Below are 16572 nucleotides of genomic sequence, written 5' to 3'. Positions count from 1 at the left end.
TCGATGCTGTATCATCATATGAAACGATACGATATATCGATATTTTGATATTTTTACACACCTCTAGCTAATACTGCTATACTAAACCTTTCTAAACCATCCTAAACTTTGCTCAAGCTAACTCAAACAGTGTGATGCAATGGGCAAACATTTATGGATTCCTCGCTGTTTCACAATTTTGGTAATAATTTTTGGTTTGCACATATTTGATTTGAGCAATTTATTTTTTCTGGTGGAGTGTCACACCCCTAATTGTCTTCATGGAGAAGTTATTGTTTTACTTGAAATGTTCCGTCGTGTGGCATTAATGTATCTCCATGTTGTCAAGGTGGTCGTACGCACCAGTCAAGTTACAATTAAGTTCAATAAAATAAAATCACTCGATAAAGTCTTCATGTGTGAACGTTTTGCAAGGTTGAGGAAAGTTTTGTGTAGCCCGTGCATTTATAATACAGCATCTCATTCCCATTCCAATAAATGTGGGGTACATTTTGTACTGGATGAAAACATTGCGTGAGGATGCCGTGACCCGGATTCGAACCGGGGTTGCTGCGGCCACAACGCAGAGTACTAACCACTATACGATCACGGCGAGCTAACCACACTGTCCGTAAGAGGGGGCTCACGCATGAATACCCCCGTACTAACTGCAGTGTCGTCTCCGAGTATCCTCCATCTCTTCACCCTCCTCTCTTGCTCTTTAAACCGAGGGGGCGGGCCTGCACTGGGGGGAGTAGCCCGGTGTGTACGTGTGCTGGCTGCCTACATTGCGGTCCCTTTCCTCGGCTCAGGCTGCAGATCACAGGGGGCGGCTGCTCAGGGCTCAAAACTTGCCTCAAAAATGGTGAAGATAACCACAGTCAAGACCAAGCCGTACACGGACCAGAAACCAGGGACCAGCGGCCTGAGGAAAAGGGTGACAGTCTTCCAACAGAATCAGCACTATGCGGAAAACTTCATTCAGAGCATTATTTCTGTCATCGAGCCCTCTGAGCGCCAGGCTGCTACTGTAGTGGTGGGAGGAGACGGCAGGTTTTTCATGAAAGATGCCATTCAGCTGATCATTCAGATCGCTGCGGCCAATGGGGTTAGTATTCTGTTAGTATTTTAGGAAGGACCGCAGGTCATCCTTAGCTGTGCTTTGCTAACTTAGCTCAGCTTTAACCCTGGCATTTTGGCTAGTGAGTGAAGCTAGCAGACAAGTTCACGCAAGTTCATTCTGTCTTTAGGCATTACTTTATCATTGTCTCCGAATATTAAACGATTATAAATGAGCTTCTGGTTATGTTAATAACTGCAAACGTGCAACTCGAGCAGGATGTAGCCCTAAAATGCTACATGCTAATCTATTTTGAGCTAACTAATAATAAAATCAAGGACACATTTTAATGCAGGTTTCGACTTGTGCCTGTTTGGTCTATTTATTCACTGCATATCTGAAATGTTATACCCCATAGTTTGTTCATTGGGCCTTAGTAACAGGTGTGTATATAATAATTCCTTGGACATTCCCTGTGGTGTTTTTGCCAGCATGAAAGCTCTGCTCTTCTGGGCAAAGTGCAGCAGGGGTCACTTGGGTATCACACGATAACCTTTGACATTTCAAATAGTTGCTCTACCTCATGTTACCTATTGAACTTGTATAGGTCTACTTGTGTTTAGTTTCTTCTCTAAAAGCAAGTAATGAATAGAGACCGCTGTGTTTCATAATGTTCAGTGGCTTCACTGATGTTAGGAGACTAGAGGGGGCGTGCCATGAAACGTGCATTTGGTCACGTTGTACTGCACAGTATGTCCCTGGTAGAGTTTTGGCACTGATTGAACCCATTCAGTATTAAATCAATATAGAACATTATAGATCTTTTTTTTTTCAAATTTCAAATTTATCTGGAAACCCTATACAGTAATAGACCTCCATCTAGGCATTGCCAAAATGGCATGCTTTCAACTACTACTACAAAAAAAGCACCATGTTAGTATAAATAATAATAATACTTTGGTATTATATAGTGCTTTTCACAGTAACTCAAAGACGCTTCACAATAAAGTAACACAAAAACTAGAACTGTATAAACAAGTGGTAAGGAAACCGTTATTTGTGCGGGTTGTAGGATATGAGGAAAAGCTTAGTTTGAGCAGTTTTTTGAAGGTGTTTAGTGGATCTGAGTTTCTGACGTGATGAAGGAGAGAAAAAATAGAAATTGTTTCTGAAAGAAAACCACATGGCTTCAGTTCTAAGTTGAAAGTAATTGTGTGCTTAAATTACTTAAAACAATGCATCCATACAACTTGTACAGTCTATGTATTCTCTTTCACAGATTGGAAGCCTGGTGATTGGTCAGAATGGCATCATGTCGACTCCAGCAGTCTCCTGTGTGATCCGCAAGATAAAGGCAGTGGGTGGGATTATCCTCACTGCTAGCCACAACCCTGGAGGCCCCAGTGGGGATTTTGGCATCAAGTACAACATCTCCAGTGGAGGTTAAAAGCATTGTGCAAAACTAATGTTTAGCACAATACTTTTTGAATAGTTCCAACTATATCCGTTCTTTTGTCCACAGGGCCTGCTCCTGAAGGTATTACAAACAAAATCTTTGAAATCAGCAAAAGTCTGCAGGAGTATCACATCTGTCCAGACCTGAAGGTGGATATTTCCAAAATTGGCAAGCAGACATTTGAGGTTGACACTTTCAAACCTTTTACAGGTATAATTATTTAGCATAACATCTAATCTGAAATGATAAAGACACATTATAATGACTTTTCTCTTCATTTCCACTGTTTGTAGTTGAGATTGTGGACTCCGTTGAGGCATATGCAGAGATGCTTAGAGGTATATTTGACTTTGCTGCACTGAAGGAGCTTCTCTCAGGACCGAACCACATCAATGTTCGTCTAGATGCAATGCATGGAGGTAGTGGATGCATCAGAATTACATTCTTTAGATAAAACAGTTCTTTTTGTAGGGCAATAATATTTAACACAGATGGTGGTCAGCTAAACTTGATAAACTGCAGTTTTTGTTGTAATATGAGCAGGTTATGGTGACTAGACACTTCATCATATGGATTTACTTTTTGGATATGTCCTACAATGTTATTAATGTATTAACAGACTAAAAACTGAAAACCAATAGTTACAATAGTTGAACATTGAAATGCTCACATATCTTTGTCTTCTCCAGTGGTTGGTCCTTATGTTAAGAAGATTGTCTGTGAAGAGCTGGGTTCTCCTGCCAATTCAGCTGTTAACTGCGTTCCTCAAGAAGATTTTGGAGGCCACCACCCAGACCCTAACTTGACCTATGCTGCTGATTTAGTTAATACAATGAAAGGTGGAGAGTATGACTTTGGAGCTGCTTTTGATGGTGATGGTGTAAGTTAAAATAAGTCTTCAATAAGGAAAAAACTACATATATTAGCCAAACATGCTAACGAGGCCCTGTCCTACATCATGTTTTCTTCAGGACCGCAATATGGTGCTTGGTAAACATGGCTTTTTTGTGAACCCATCCGACTCTGTAGCTGTCATTGCTGCCAATATTACCGGTATCCCTTATTTCCAGAAGACAGGAGTTAAAGGCTTAGCTCGTAGTATGCCAACAAGTGGAGCTCTTGACAAGTAATGACATGTAAAGAATTTTTTCTGCTGAGTGATTATTGTTTTGTTTTTTTAACCCTGGTCTTTCTTTAAAGTGTGGCAAAAGCTATGAAGATGCAGCTCTATGAGACTCCAACAGGCTGGAAGTTCTTTGGTAATTTGATGGATGCTGGAAAATTGTCCCTTTGTGGTGAAGAGAGCTTTGGAACAGGTGAGTTTCATGTTGTTAAAGCCACAGACTGTAACTTTTTAGCCAAAACCCGATAAAATAAAATAAAAAAATAAATAAAAGCATGTTTTTCATTTGGTTGCAATTATTGCACTGAAAACCATGTCCCGAACTGTGAGTGGGCTTGCATTTCCACAAATCTGACTCTTATTTGGCATGGCCTCTTTCTGTTTGTTTCCATGGAAATGTTTTTTATTTGGCAATAGTGTACCACAGTATATAAAATTCAATAAAGTATATATATTCAGAGAGAATGCTCTGAAGTAGAGCCCGACCGATATGGATTTTGCTGTGGCCGATATGAAACCGATATAATGGAAGTTGGAGCTGCCGATAGCCGATATAATCGCCGATATATTTAGTGATGTAAAAATTCACTGTAAATGTTGAATTGTTTAAAAAATTTAGGTTTGGCTCTGGTGGATTTTAAATTGGGTTTATTTAGGCAACATTTATTGTTATTCTGCCTCTTTACATCATATTTACAGACAGTAGGTTGGCTTAATGGCATTTTTGCATCACATTCTAGACACTAGTGATGGGTATTCCAGTTCTTTTTAGAGAACCGGCTCTTTTGGCTCGGCTCACTAAAGCTGCTGGTTCTTTTAGCTCCCAAGCGGCTCTTCAGATTGTTTTGTTGCAAGCAGGTCTAAAGCACGTCTAAAGCAGGACTGAATCAGGACTGAACCAGGTCTAAACCAGGACTGAAAAAGGACTAAACCGGGACTTATTTATTTTATGCTAAACTACAGTCAAATATGCTCGTTTTTTTTTTTTTTTTTTTTTTTAATCCTACGTACACGCAAATTTCTCAAAGTTTCGTTTTTAGCCGCTGCCGCTGTCAAACCACGAATCTGCACGCGGCGTGAAGAGAAAAAAAGTGAGAGAAAGAGAAAACACGGCTCCCAATAAGGATCAGGCTCCCGTCGTTCCCTTCAAAGAGCCGGTTCTAAGAGTCACCCATAACTAGTAAAGAAAGTAGCGCTATTAGCCTTTAGCCGTAAATATACGTGCGCGCCGCGGTAATTAATTATATGCGCAAATGTCATAATTCACACGTCTATTCACAGCTCATTTACATATCAGTGCAGGTCCAGTAGTAGTCACTTTAGAACAGACCAATAGAAAACAGTCTGTTTATGTGCGGGAGCTACAGCAGCTAACCCATAACAAATGACAAAAACTAGCTTCAGAGTCGACATATTTCCAACACTCACATCACAAATCTGCACTAATAAATGTCCTTTTAATCCAGACTCAAACCGATTGTCCGTAAAAAGAATATAATCTCAGTGTTTGGATCTGTGTCTGCAGGTGTAAACAAACACACGTGAGTGACGCGACTCTGTGGTGTGTTCAGGGACAGTACGGACACACACAGACAAATGACTCCGTAGATAAATACTGATGTGGAGCCACATATTAGGACATTTATCTGTCTGTAAATTGGATTAAATGAACAGAATGTAGAGAGTCTAAGCTTTATAACGAGGTATAACATGCCTACGTGAAATATCGGCCCCTATCAGCAAGCATATCGGCAGATAGCCGATATGCCTAAAGTTGCCCATATCAGCCGATAATATCGGCCAACCGATATATCGGTCGGGCTCTACTCTGAAGTATGGTTTTAACTTCCCATGGAATCATGTAGGTGTTGTACCAGTTCCAGAAAGTTACATACTTTTACATAATGATAATAATTTTAAAAAATTATCTTAAAACACATTTTGTCTTAAACACAAAGGTTCTGATCATATTCGGGAGAAGGATGGTCTCTGGGCAGTGCTCGCATGGTTGTCCATTTTAGCTACCAGGAAACAGAGTGTTGAAGACATCATGAAGGATCACTGGCAGAAGTTTGGTAGAAATTTCTTCACAAGGTCAGTTTCATAATTGCGTTCACTTCATAACGTCATTTGACTTAGTACTTTGATGCCCTCTTGTGGTCTCTGGCAAAACAGCATTCAAAATAAGATTAATTGAATTTAAAGTTATATTGTTGTTCAGGTATGATTATGAGGAAGTTGACTCTGATGCTGCCAACAAAATGATGAAGGATCTGGAGACAGCCATGTTTGACCCTGCTTATGTTGGAAAGAAGTTCTCATCAGGAGACAAGACTTATGAGGTGGCCATCGCAGACAATTTCGCCTACACAGATCCTGTGGATGGAAGTGTGTCCAAAAATCAGGTATGAGGAACGTGGATTAGATGCCAGAAATGTTTTCAAACAAAAGTCGAGGTGCTTATTGGTCTGGAGATTTCATTTATATTGAAAGAACTGGAATTTTTCAGATTTAGTAGTAGTTTCTTTTATTCTGTTCATGGATACACAAAGTAATGCATGGATTTTTTCCCTCAGTGCACATACTATTCCTAGCCCTTTAAAAAGGCCCAGAAAAGCTAAAAAACATTTATCATGAACTTTTGTGAAGCAATGAGTTGCAGTATTTTCCTTTTATAATGAATACCCTTTAATTACATAAACATAGTCCCTCATGCTTCAACAGCTAAAATAATGTATCCATCTTGTAACACTGTCCCCAGCTGCTACAGGTTGCTCCATTAGATTTATGTTTTCACAGTACATCTCATTTGTCTTTCTCTCACCTCTCGTCTGTCTGCCTCTCACAGGGCCTCAGAATCATCTTTTCCGACGGTTCCAGGATTATTTTCCGTCTCAGCGGCACAGGCAGTGCAGGGGCCACCATCCGGCTCTACATCGACAGCTACGAGAAGGACCCCCAGAAGATTTACCAAGACCCACAGGTCAGGCTAATCAAGAGAAACGTCTACAATCTACAGCTACAGCCACAGTCTACAGAGGGATCTGCTAGAAGTCATAACATTATATATGCATTTAATAAACCCACTTCACTGGTGCCAGAAAACACTTGCAGACAAAACATGTTTTATCAGTAGAACATATTTCGTAAAATGAGACAATACTTCTCTTCAAAGGTTAGTAGTGGAATATCTGATGATATTATAATAAACCAATGATTCATATTATATTCTGTTTGAATAATGCATTCTTTAGGGTTTTAATTTTGTTTGGGAAATGGTAAAGACATTTGGCTGTAATTTCAGTAATGTTGGTTTATCTCATGAAACCAGGAGCTCAGGAGAGTGATAGAATGTTAAAGTAAAATGAACTTTCTCGGACAGAAAGCTAGTGCACACATACATTGTTATAAGGAACAGTTAACTTTTCCTCAAAATTGTCAGAAAATGAAAAGAGCAGACAGAAGTATAAGTATAAGACAGAAACCATTCAAGAAGTTTTACAAATGATTTAAAAAAAAGTCTAAATATTGCTAATTGCTGCGCTAAAATGTTTCGTAGCTCATTACCATCTCATTTCATATGGACCTTTTTATAGCCTCTTTGATTCTAATCAGTGATGTTTAATGTACAGTTCGAGCCAAGCAGTGAGAGATACAGGACTACATTCATACCATACTCCATACAACTGTACAACAACTCAGCCTTATGTAATGGACAACCCTCTGTCCTGTCAATTATCGTTTCATCTTTGCACTGTTTTTCCATACTACCTCGCACCTTGTGTATAGCTGAAATATTTTTATTACTTATTTTATTACTTGTACTGATACCTTATTTGATACCAGTGTCTTGCTACTTATTTAGATTTTATTATTCCCATTTATATTTTTTGCTCTTTGTTATTATAATATATTGTGATGTGTGAGCTACTGCGTCTCAGTAATTTCCCTTTTAGATCAATAAAGTTTGTCTAAGTCTATAACACATATTTTCCTATTACGCTGTCTTTGTACAGGTGATGCTGGCTCCTCTGGTGGACATTGCCCTGAAAGTGTCTCAGCTTCACGAGAGGACCGGACGCACTGGGCCCACAGTGATCACATGATCTGTCTGACACTGCCTTCCCGTCACCCGCAGCAACAGGATACCTCTCTGATCCTGGGGTGAATGCTGTCTCGGCTTTAGACACTGGTGCTCTAGTTCTTTAACACGACCAGATAAATTACGTCAACTCTAAAAAAGGTACTTGGAGAAACTACTACTCAAGTAACATCAATTGTAAGAGTAACTGCTAGGATGTAGTATCTGATATATAATTTGAAGTTTAATTGGAAAGAAAAGAGAGATACTGTACTGATCCCTAGGGAAATTCAATAAAAAAAATAATGCTCAAAGTAGGGTGCTTTCAATGGGTGTAATGTCAAAAATTACATCTGAAGATGATACAAGAAATGTAAACTTTAAATTAATTTCATATTGTCAACATAAAGCTTTTGTCACTTGTAAAATTACTCACAGTGGAAAGGGTTACCAAAACTCAAGTAAGATCTTGTTACTTCATACAGAATATTACTGGTTTAGGAGTAAAAGTTAGGTGTTAGAAAACTACTGTCAAAAAGTTACTGAAGTAAATGTAACTGAGTAAATATAACCCACCTGCTTTTCTCATTTTAATGTGAATCAGCATTATGTGTTGCGTAGTCTGTGTATTGTAAGAAATAATGTCAACAAGAGCCCTGTATGTGTGTAGTTGTTGCACTGCCATGCTATAATAGCATAAACCTAGAAATGTCTACGGTTCATTTCTTATCTGCACTTAAAATGACATTTCTTGACTTTAAAGGTGCATTGAGTAACGTTTGTAGTGGAGGGCCTGCCACCTGCTTTTCTCTATGGAGATGTTATTGCTTTGTCTGAAATGTTTCATTAAACCTTTCTATCGTTATGAGAGACCAAACCAGGCCAAGTTACTGGTTAGATCTGTGGAGAGTAACAGTCAAAATGCCTGTTTTTCCAAGGTATTTTTGAACAATAAAACTAACTGTAATTGAACAGTGGAACATTCAAAGCAGGGCAATGACACTATAGAAACAAGAAGGTGATGGACCTCCAACCAAAAAGTTACATAGTGCATCATTTAACAGTGGTGGAGTTAATAATTCAGTTCTGCTCCTCACCACAAGATGTCACTGTGGCTTGAAACGCTGTATTGTAAATATTAACAGTACATACGGGGACTCTGTTACAGTATGGAATAACATTTCATTATATTAATCATTAGACACATATAATCAATATAGCAGCAATCTGGGACAGCTTTCACCCTTTCCATCTATTTGTTCCTGACTGATCTTGTGCCTTCCCTAAATCATTTCCTCTATACCACCATATAATATCTGGATAACCTGAAACCATCACCCCCAAAGAAAAAATGCGCTTCCATGACCTTAATAAAAGTATTACTAAACCAAAACGCTGTGGTTGTGATTTGAGATGTTACATATTTTTGTATTTTTGGCCTTAGCTGACCTGGAGTTTGAGTTACTAAGCTTTCATAGGGAAACAGAACACATCACGTTTAATGATAGCCTCTTATGAGCTGTGAAATAACTCTTGACAAATGCAAATATCCTGTCCACCTCCAGCCTAGAGCCAGTTTTTAGTAAAAAGCCCCTAATATTGGAAACTGTGTGAAAAATTGCTTCTTAAGACATTCCAGAGGCTTGTTGAAATCCACAAACAATTCATTTTCCCCCTTTTTTCCAATGTTGTTGTGCAATGAAAGTCAACCTAATCTCGATTAATGAGAGCAATAGTGGTTGGGGAGGTCGGGGATTCCATGTAGGTTTGTCTGAAAAGCAAGAGAGAATTATCCGTTCATTAGAAAGAAATTAAACATGTCCAATATGGAACTTTTCTTCACCTTGCCTTCATGGAGATGTGATTGCTTTCACAGTTTTAAAATATCTTGCATTACTTCAATAACAAGTATTTTATTGCTCAAAAATACCTTACACTATATTCTGATCTATGTTATAAACATTCCTAGAGTTGTGTTTTCTTTCATTCACGCATGTTTAACACAAAACCCTGCATATTTAGGCGGAGTTCTTCTCAAACAGAAATCACTGTGTTCCACCTTGTGATGCCATGTGGTAATACAGGAAGTGCTCCACTGTCTTCACTGTCTTTTTAAACTCCATAAATCTTCACTAGAATCATTTAAATAATTTTAGCTGAAGAATTGCCTATCTCTACTGAATAAATGGTAAAAAGTAGCTCTTAAACCTAAGAGAGAAAACTGAAACCGAGCACTCTGAGCTTTATATATAACTTTATTTCACAGACTCAAGGTCCAAATTGTACATACAAGGATGTACACTTAACCCACCAGCAGGCACACACACATACATACCCCCACATATTAAATAAAAATAAAAAAACTACTGTGATGTCAGGTCTGGTAGAATTAAAATACATATAGCTGGCGCTTTCAACATTTCCAGATGTCAGAGTAATATTGGGTGTCACTTTCCTTAACATCAGTCAAGCACGTTATAATTCCATTTCTTGATTCAGTTAACCTACACATAAATCTATACATGAGGTTCCTCATTAGAACCTGGAATGTGGGAATATTTGCAGTCACAGCTTTGTAGATGTAGACAGACTAATAATAAAAGAGTATGGATGGATTAATGTGTGAATGAAAGAAAACGTCTAACAACATTCTAACATGGCTTAAAGTTAAAGAGTCAATTTTGTGTAATATAAGACCTTTAAAGAAGTATTTTTCCTATTGTATTGTAGCCATTTTTGAACAATACTGGACAACATATGCTGGATAAATGTCAAGTATTCCCTCCTACAACTTGGATATCTGGACGTAAATTGTCTGCTATTAAGTTAATAAGCAGTAAGTCAGGGGAAAATTAGGTGAACCCCATGGTAGAGAAAATTGCTTTGAACAGAGAGGCCACCAATCATCCAAAACGTCTGTCATGTCTTGATGTCATTCAAGTTGATAGAAGAAATACAATTACTTTAGCTCGTTTATGCTAATCTGAAAATCATGTGATTTCAGACGTTATGACAAACCTGTGTTTATGTTATGTCATGATTTACATACATTTTATTATGCAAGCAAATGGCAACTTCAAATAGTCCCAGCCCAATTAATTTTCATCACTCATGTTTACATAGTTTTTGAAGATACTTATTTAACATTTGAGTTTTGTAAATTTTGTTGTAGATTTCTAATCCTCTTCGCCATTAACTGTAAGTGGAAGAGAAAATATTAAAATGCATCTCTGATATATATGGAAGCCCATTTCTGCCAGTAAATAAAAAATAAATGCCTCATAGAAAGTCATAATCATGAGTTTTAAAGTAAAAGAAATGAGCCTCCATAGTAATAGGCCTGAACAATTTGAGAATTTTTCTGATAAGCATTGAGTCTGTGGTTAGATTTAGGTTTTATAACGGTTTTTAAGAGGTAGACTGTGTACATTTTCAGTTGGGGGTCCGCCACCTGCTTGTTTCTATGGAAATGTCATTGCTCTACCTGGAATGTTCAACAGAGTGGCATTAACCAGATCAACCTTACATTTATTCAATTACAGGTGGTTTTACTGCTCAAAAATACCTAGAAAAACGAACATTCTAACTGTGAGCAGGGTCACCTCTCCACAGATCCGGCCTGTAATTTGGTTTGGTTTAGTCTCCATGAAGATAAAAGGTTTAAACCATACTGTGAAACATCCCAGACAAAGCAATAACATATCCATTGAAAAAAGTTTTTGACGGACCCTCTGTCGGAAAAGTTACACAATGCATCTTTAGACATGTTCAGGAGAGTTGACAAAAAATGGAAATACAAACTGACAAACGAATACAAGAATCACATATAGTACACATCTAAACAGAATTAGCAGGTTCTGTGCAAAGTAATACATATTTAGATTTTTTTTTCTTGCAGCTCTGCTTTGTAAATATTTTTTCTAATGGTTCACAGGCCAGATCTGGATTGCTTGTCATTACATCAGATAATCACCAAGAGGCCTACATTAAGACCAGTCCACAGCTATTATATGTCCAACAGAGTTTCTTTGGAGTTGGCATGGGGCTTGGGGGGGTTTTAAAGGCTGTTCATTGGTTACTTGTAAAAGGGTTTTGCCATGACGGACAAAGACACCTTTCTTAGCTACAAATGAGGCCTGGGGGTAAAACATTATCAGGGAAACTTTGGTTCACAGCTCAAATAAGTTATTTCTTTGGAAGGTATTTGGTAAGATTGTATTTTGTCTCCATACAAAAGTAAAACAAAAAATTACTTGATATGAGTGAACAATATTTGGATTGCGTTTGAAGAAGAAAAAAAAATCCGCAACTACATATTCTATTCGTAGTGACAAGTCAAAATATAAACAAATTTAGGAGAAAAAATTGCTCACTTAGTCATTCATTGCAAAAAGAAAATTGTATATATATATAATATATATATATATATATATATATATATATATATATATATATATATATATATATATATTTGATCAGTTTACAAATTCAATTTCCTTTTGCTATAAATCTCTTTTTGTGTTTTCACAGCTAGTGTTTTTTTTTTTTTTCTCTGCTAAGACTTGACATCCATCACCCGAGCTCCCAAATTTGTAACAGAACTATTCACAATGATTTATTTTATAACATATGGATACAATTAATAATTAATATTAAGTAATCTGTGGAAATTTAATTACTGGGTAGAACAGTAGTAAAACAGTAGTACATTACCATGACTCTCCTCTACTTTTATAACAGTTACTGAACTTTTATCTGCCCATGTATGGCACAAGTACACTAAATCCTACTAATCTGTTGCCAAAATAATGCCAGTTTCTAGAATGCCAAAGCAAAGTTCAAAAGTTTATTCATAAAATCTTTATTTAAACGTGTACTGCGTAACTTTTCTAGTGATGGCTCCGCCACCAGTTTGCCTCAATGTAAATGTTATTGCTCGTCTAGAATGTTTCACGGTATAGATTAACCCAATCAGAAGGGAGATCTGTGGAGAGTCTCCCCTATTCTCAGAAGGAATGATTGTATTGCGGAATAGAAACAGCTGTAATGAATAATTGCTAGATGGATATGCTTAATGTCATACCATGGAACATTCCAAGCAAAACAATAACATCCCCGTGGAGACAAGCAGGTAGCAGAATCTCCACCAGAAAAGTTGCGCAATGCGTCTTTAAACTTTGACTTGTGTAACAATGCTTGCTGAAAGATTCTTAAATATCAGATGGCAGCTTCAAACTTTCCCTTTTTAATTGTAATAAAAAACACAGATAGTTTGCAAAGAGGATTTAAACCACTATTATAAACACAAGCCTTGGGGATGTTTCAAACTACGAATCCTCTTTAAAAACTGTCACGCAGACTTTAAAATAATATGAAGACAAACTCCAGCAGACGCAGTACTTGAATGGCTCCATTGTCCAGCACGGTGCACGCCTGATTGGGCCACGGTTTGTGTCCTATTTATGGGATTTCGGATGAAAGAAAAATTGGATAATGAGGCATTAAAGGCTGGTATTACTAGACATTTGGAATCAATGACATATGTTTGTGTTTTAAAGAAAATGAGAAATGTGTTTTGTACCAAGTCTGAATGAGAAACATAAAGGCCACACAAACAGATCAAGTACTGTGGTTTATATATACTACTGCAATAATGTGTTATTCTACATAGTTATTGTAATTATATTGGGTTTGGCCAGGAGAAAGGAAAGTAAGTTTGTATTTTCTAGTCTGTGTCAAATATAATGTCAAATATAGATTTATTATGGTCTTGGGCTGTAAAACGCAAGAAAGGTTTGACTTAGACTTAGACTTAGACAAACTTTATTGATCCACAAGGGAAATGACTTAAATAACACAGTAGCGCACACATAACAATATAATATAATAACAAAGAGAAGTTAAGAAGGAAATGTAACAACAGTTTAATATGCAAATGTTTTATATGGACTAGTAGCTGTATTCAAAATAACGTTACTGATCCCCAACAGATAAATGGGACATGTTTTTATTTACGTTCATACTTGTCCTGGTTTGGTCCTGGTTTGAGCCCGGTTTAGTTCTAATGTAGACTTGGTTTGGTCTTAGTCCTGGTGCAAGCGTGAACGTACCCTAGATGATAATTCAATTCATAACATTCAAAACCGCCGCTAGGGAGTGGTTTAAGTTAAAGGTACACTGCGCAATTTTTCTAGTGGAGGGTCTGCTACCTGCTTTTCTCTGTGGGGATGTTATTGTTTTGACATATCCATCTAGCATTTATTCATCAAGAGTGTTTCTATTGCTCAGAAATGCTATAAATAATGCAATAGTGCTGTACCCCGCTTGTCTCCCTATGTTTAATCTATACTGTGGAATATTCGAGACCAGGGAGCCAGAGAGCTACTAGTTTTAGTGGTTGCAAAAAATTCAGCAAATATAAGAGCCATGGCAAGTCTTAGATAGGGCACAGTTGGATGCCTATTGTAAATCATAATCCAGTTATTAGTGCACAAAGTTATAGGCATCAAAATTATACATTTACAATGGTAATAGACATTTAATCAATGACATTTTTGTTTTTCAGTACAATACGTATAATTCAGAAATCCCTTGGTGAGCTACTTGGAAGGGGGTGGGGAGCTACTGGTAGCTCCTGAGCAACAGGTTGGAGACCCCTGTTCTAGACAAAGCAAAAACATTTCCATGGGGAAAAGCAGGTGACAGACCCTCCACTAGAAATGTTACACAGTGCATGAAAATGTTCTGAGATGGATTTAGATATTGCACATCAAGCATAGCAATATGTGAAGTCAAGACAGTGTCACTAAATTAAAGGTTTATATAACATTATTTTAAGCAGCGGGAGCCAACAAGCAACAGCATAAGCAAAATAAAGCTGACCTATAGCAACCATCATTTCAACTAACCATTTATATTCTCCCTATTGTCTGTTCATGGGTTTCAGAGTTAAAATTTGCACTGCTGCCATTGCAATAAACTATTCAAATCAAAAATATTATATCTTTTGAATGGTGAAAAGTGCTCAAAATGGCTCCTGTAAATGGGAAGCTTAAACTCATGACTTGACTGTTTGGTATTGATATAGTAAAACACACCAGATCATTTAGACTAGCCATCACTAATTGTGTATCTCTGCATCTTGTCTTGTTGACATCCCTTAAACAAAGAGGGTCACTGTCCACTGCAAAATGCCAGGGGTCTACTCTTAAAAAACAAAACAAAAAAACACTCCAGACAGATGATGCATGGTTGAAGTTTTAATAATATCCTTCATGAATCCAAAAATTCAAACTTCAGTTCAGACCACTGGAGACAAAATAAATAAAAATGTCTAAAAATAATCTATTCACAATGGAGTCTATAGTTTCCATAGCAATTAAAAACTAAATATTGTATCTATTGGATGCTGAAAGCTACTCAAAATAGCACCTATAAACAGGAAACTGAAAAGCAATAGCAAACATAAGCTTAATTCCCACTTAACAAGGACATTTTAGGTGAATACCTCTCACACTTTATAATCAGTTCCGCCTAATATTTCATGTTTCTGCCATTACTCAAACACAAAGGTCTTCTGTGCTTTTTCAGTGAGATGTGAAACTGTGCATCAAGATCATATCCATTGCGCTGAAGAGGTTACTGAAGAAGTGTCTACTATTGTAAGTACTCAAAGCTTCTCTTAGTTTTGTTTGTATTGTTGAGGGTGCTGCACCGATTGAAAAAGATGACACATTGACACCCACTGTAATTCATTGGGTCAGCAGTAGACCATCAACTATGACAACTATGCTCTGCAAACGTAAGGCGTGTTTGGGTGATGTGTTGTGTTGTGTGGGAAAGCAAGCTTGTTATTTTACTAATTTGACTTAAAGGCCCTACAGTACGCAAAATGTCACTGAATGTTGTTACCTCATCAAAAACATATTGGGAATTGTGTTTTGTTTCATTCACATATTTGAGTAACCCTTTGTTATTAGTCTGTCTACATCTTCAAAGCTCAAAACACTCCATTCCACCTTGAAGCGGTAATTTTTAAGTTAACATCTGCCTTTTTTGCCGTTTTTTCCAGAAGAGATTTGCAATTCCAGGTCTGAAATTATCCAAGTGAAGGTGTATGGAGTTTAAAAACACAGTGGAGAACTTCCTGTATTACCACATGACATCACGAGGTGGAACAGAGTGTTAAACATGTGTGAATGATCAGAAAATGGTGTAATATGGGCCCTTGAATTGTATTTGATAAAAGATCAGAGCATTGACGACATCAGCTGCAAAGTACCAATATAACACTTACAGTTGAAGCAATACAAAAATCTACCCAAAAAGCTGTTGTGTCTCTCCCTTATCCTTAATTGGACATGAGCAGGAAGTGTGTTATCTTGAGTTGAGTCTTGTGGGATAAGTCTCTGTAATAAAGAGGTGGTTTAATTTGGCTTCAGACAGTTTGGTGGACGGGTTTATCTCAGGTCAGGCATGCACCTCTCAACTTCAAAACACACAGCAGACACTACTATATGTGTCCTTAATCAACTGTGGTAAGCCGAAGTACGGAGAACTCGAGATACAAAATTATAACTTTTTCCATTCTCATAATCTGATGTTAAGTCAGGTCAAGGAAACTTACAGCAGACTTTTGAACAGCCTCCTTAAGAGGAATATAATTCATCTTTTCTTCTGTTTTGGCGTAACATGTTTACATTAAGTAGAGCGGTATAGGCTAATGATAATAACATGTCAGATTTGTTTGTGTTTTTCAAGTTGTGCACTGTATTTTCCATGGAGATGTTGTTGCTATGTTCCTCCATGATATTAAACTTAGCTGTCACCATGGAGACAAACAGGCGAAGCTACTAGACTAAATTACAGGTCAG

The 16572-nt window shown here is 37.4% G+C and overlaps 1 protein-coding gene and 1 non-coding gene across 2 annotated transcripts; one reads left to right on the top strand and one right to left on the bottom strand.

Annotated features, from left to right (window-relative positions):
- Positions 1-520: 520 nt before the first annotated feature.
- On the bottom strand, positions 521-592 carry trnah-gug (transfer RNA histidin (anticodon GUG)). Its single transcript has one exon. It is a non-coding gene; the product is annotated as a tRNA-His (tRNA).
- Positions 593-730: 138 nt separating this feature from the next.
- On the top strand, positions 731-9092 carry pgm1 (phosphoglucomutase 1). The gene is made up of 11 exons (XM_020924631.2): positions 731-1087; positions 2319-2481; positions 2562-2705; positions 2789-2914; positions 3185-3375; positions 3467-3621; positions 3696-3811; positions 5577-5712; positions 5840-6023; positions 6467-6601; positions 7635-9092. The coding sequence occupies exons 1-11, from the start codon at positions 842-844 to the stop codon at positions 7722-7724; spliced, it is 1686 nt and encodes a 561-aa protein (XP_020780290.1). The 5' UTR covers positions 731-841; the 3' UTR covers positions 7725-9092.
- Positions 9093-16572: the final 7480 nt, after the last annotated feature.

This window comes from Boleophthalmus pectinirostris, unplaced genomic scaffold (genome assembly GCF_026225935.1).
Source record: "Boleophthalmus pectinirostris isolate CB_2022bp ecotype Guang Dong unplaced genomic scaffold, ASM2622593v1 HiC_scaffold_7, whole genome shotgun sequence".
Lineage (NCBI taxonomy): Eukaryota > Metazoa > Chordata > Actinopteri > Gobiiformes > Gobiidae > Boleophthalmus > Boleophthalmus pectinirostris.
The sequence above is the reverse complement of the archived record's forward strand: the minus strand, read 5'-3'. Positions and strand labels throughout refer to the sequence as shown.

Excerpts from the sequence above, each read along its gene's own strand:
- pgm1 (XM_020924631.2), top strand. The coding sequence starts at position 842 with ATGGTGAAGATAACCACAGTCAAGACCAAGCCGTACACGGACCAGAAA. Across the intron at positions 2,706-2,788 it reads CACTTTCAAACCTTTTACAG|TTGAGATTGTGGACTCCGTT; the intron begins GTATAATTATTT and ends CACTGTTTGTAG. Across the intron at positions 3,622-3,695 it reads ACAAGTGGAGCTCTTGACAA|TGTGGCAAAAGCTATGAAGA; the intron begins GTAATGACATGT and ends CTTTCTTTAAAG.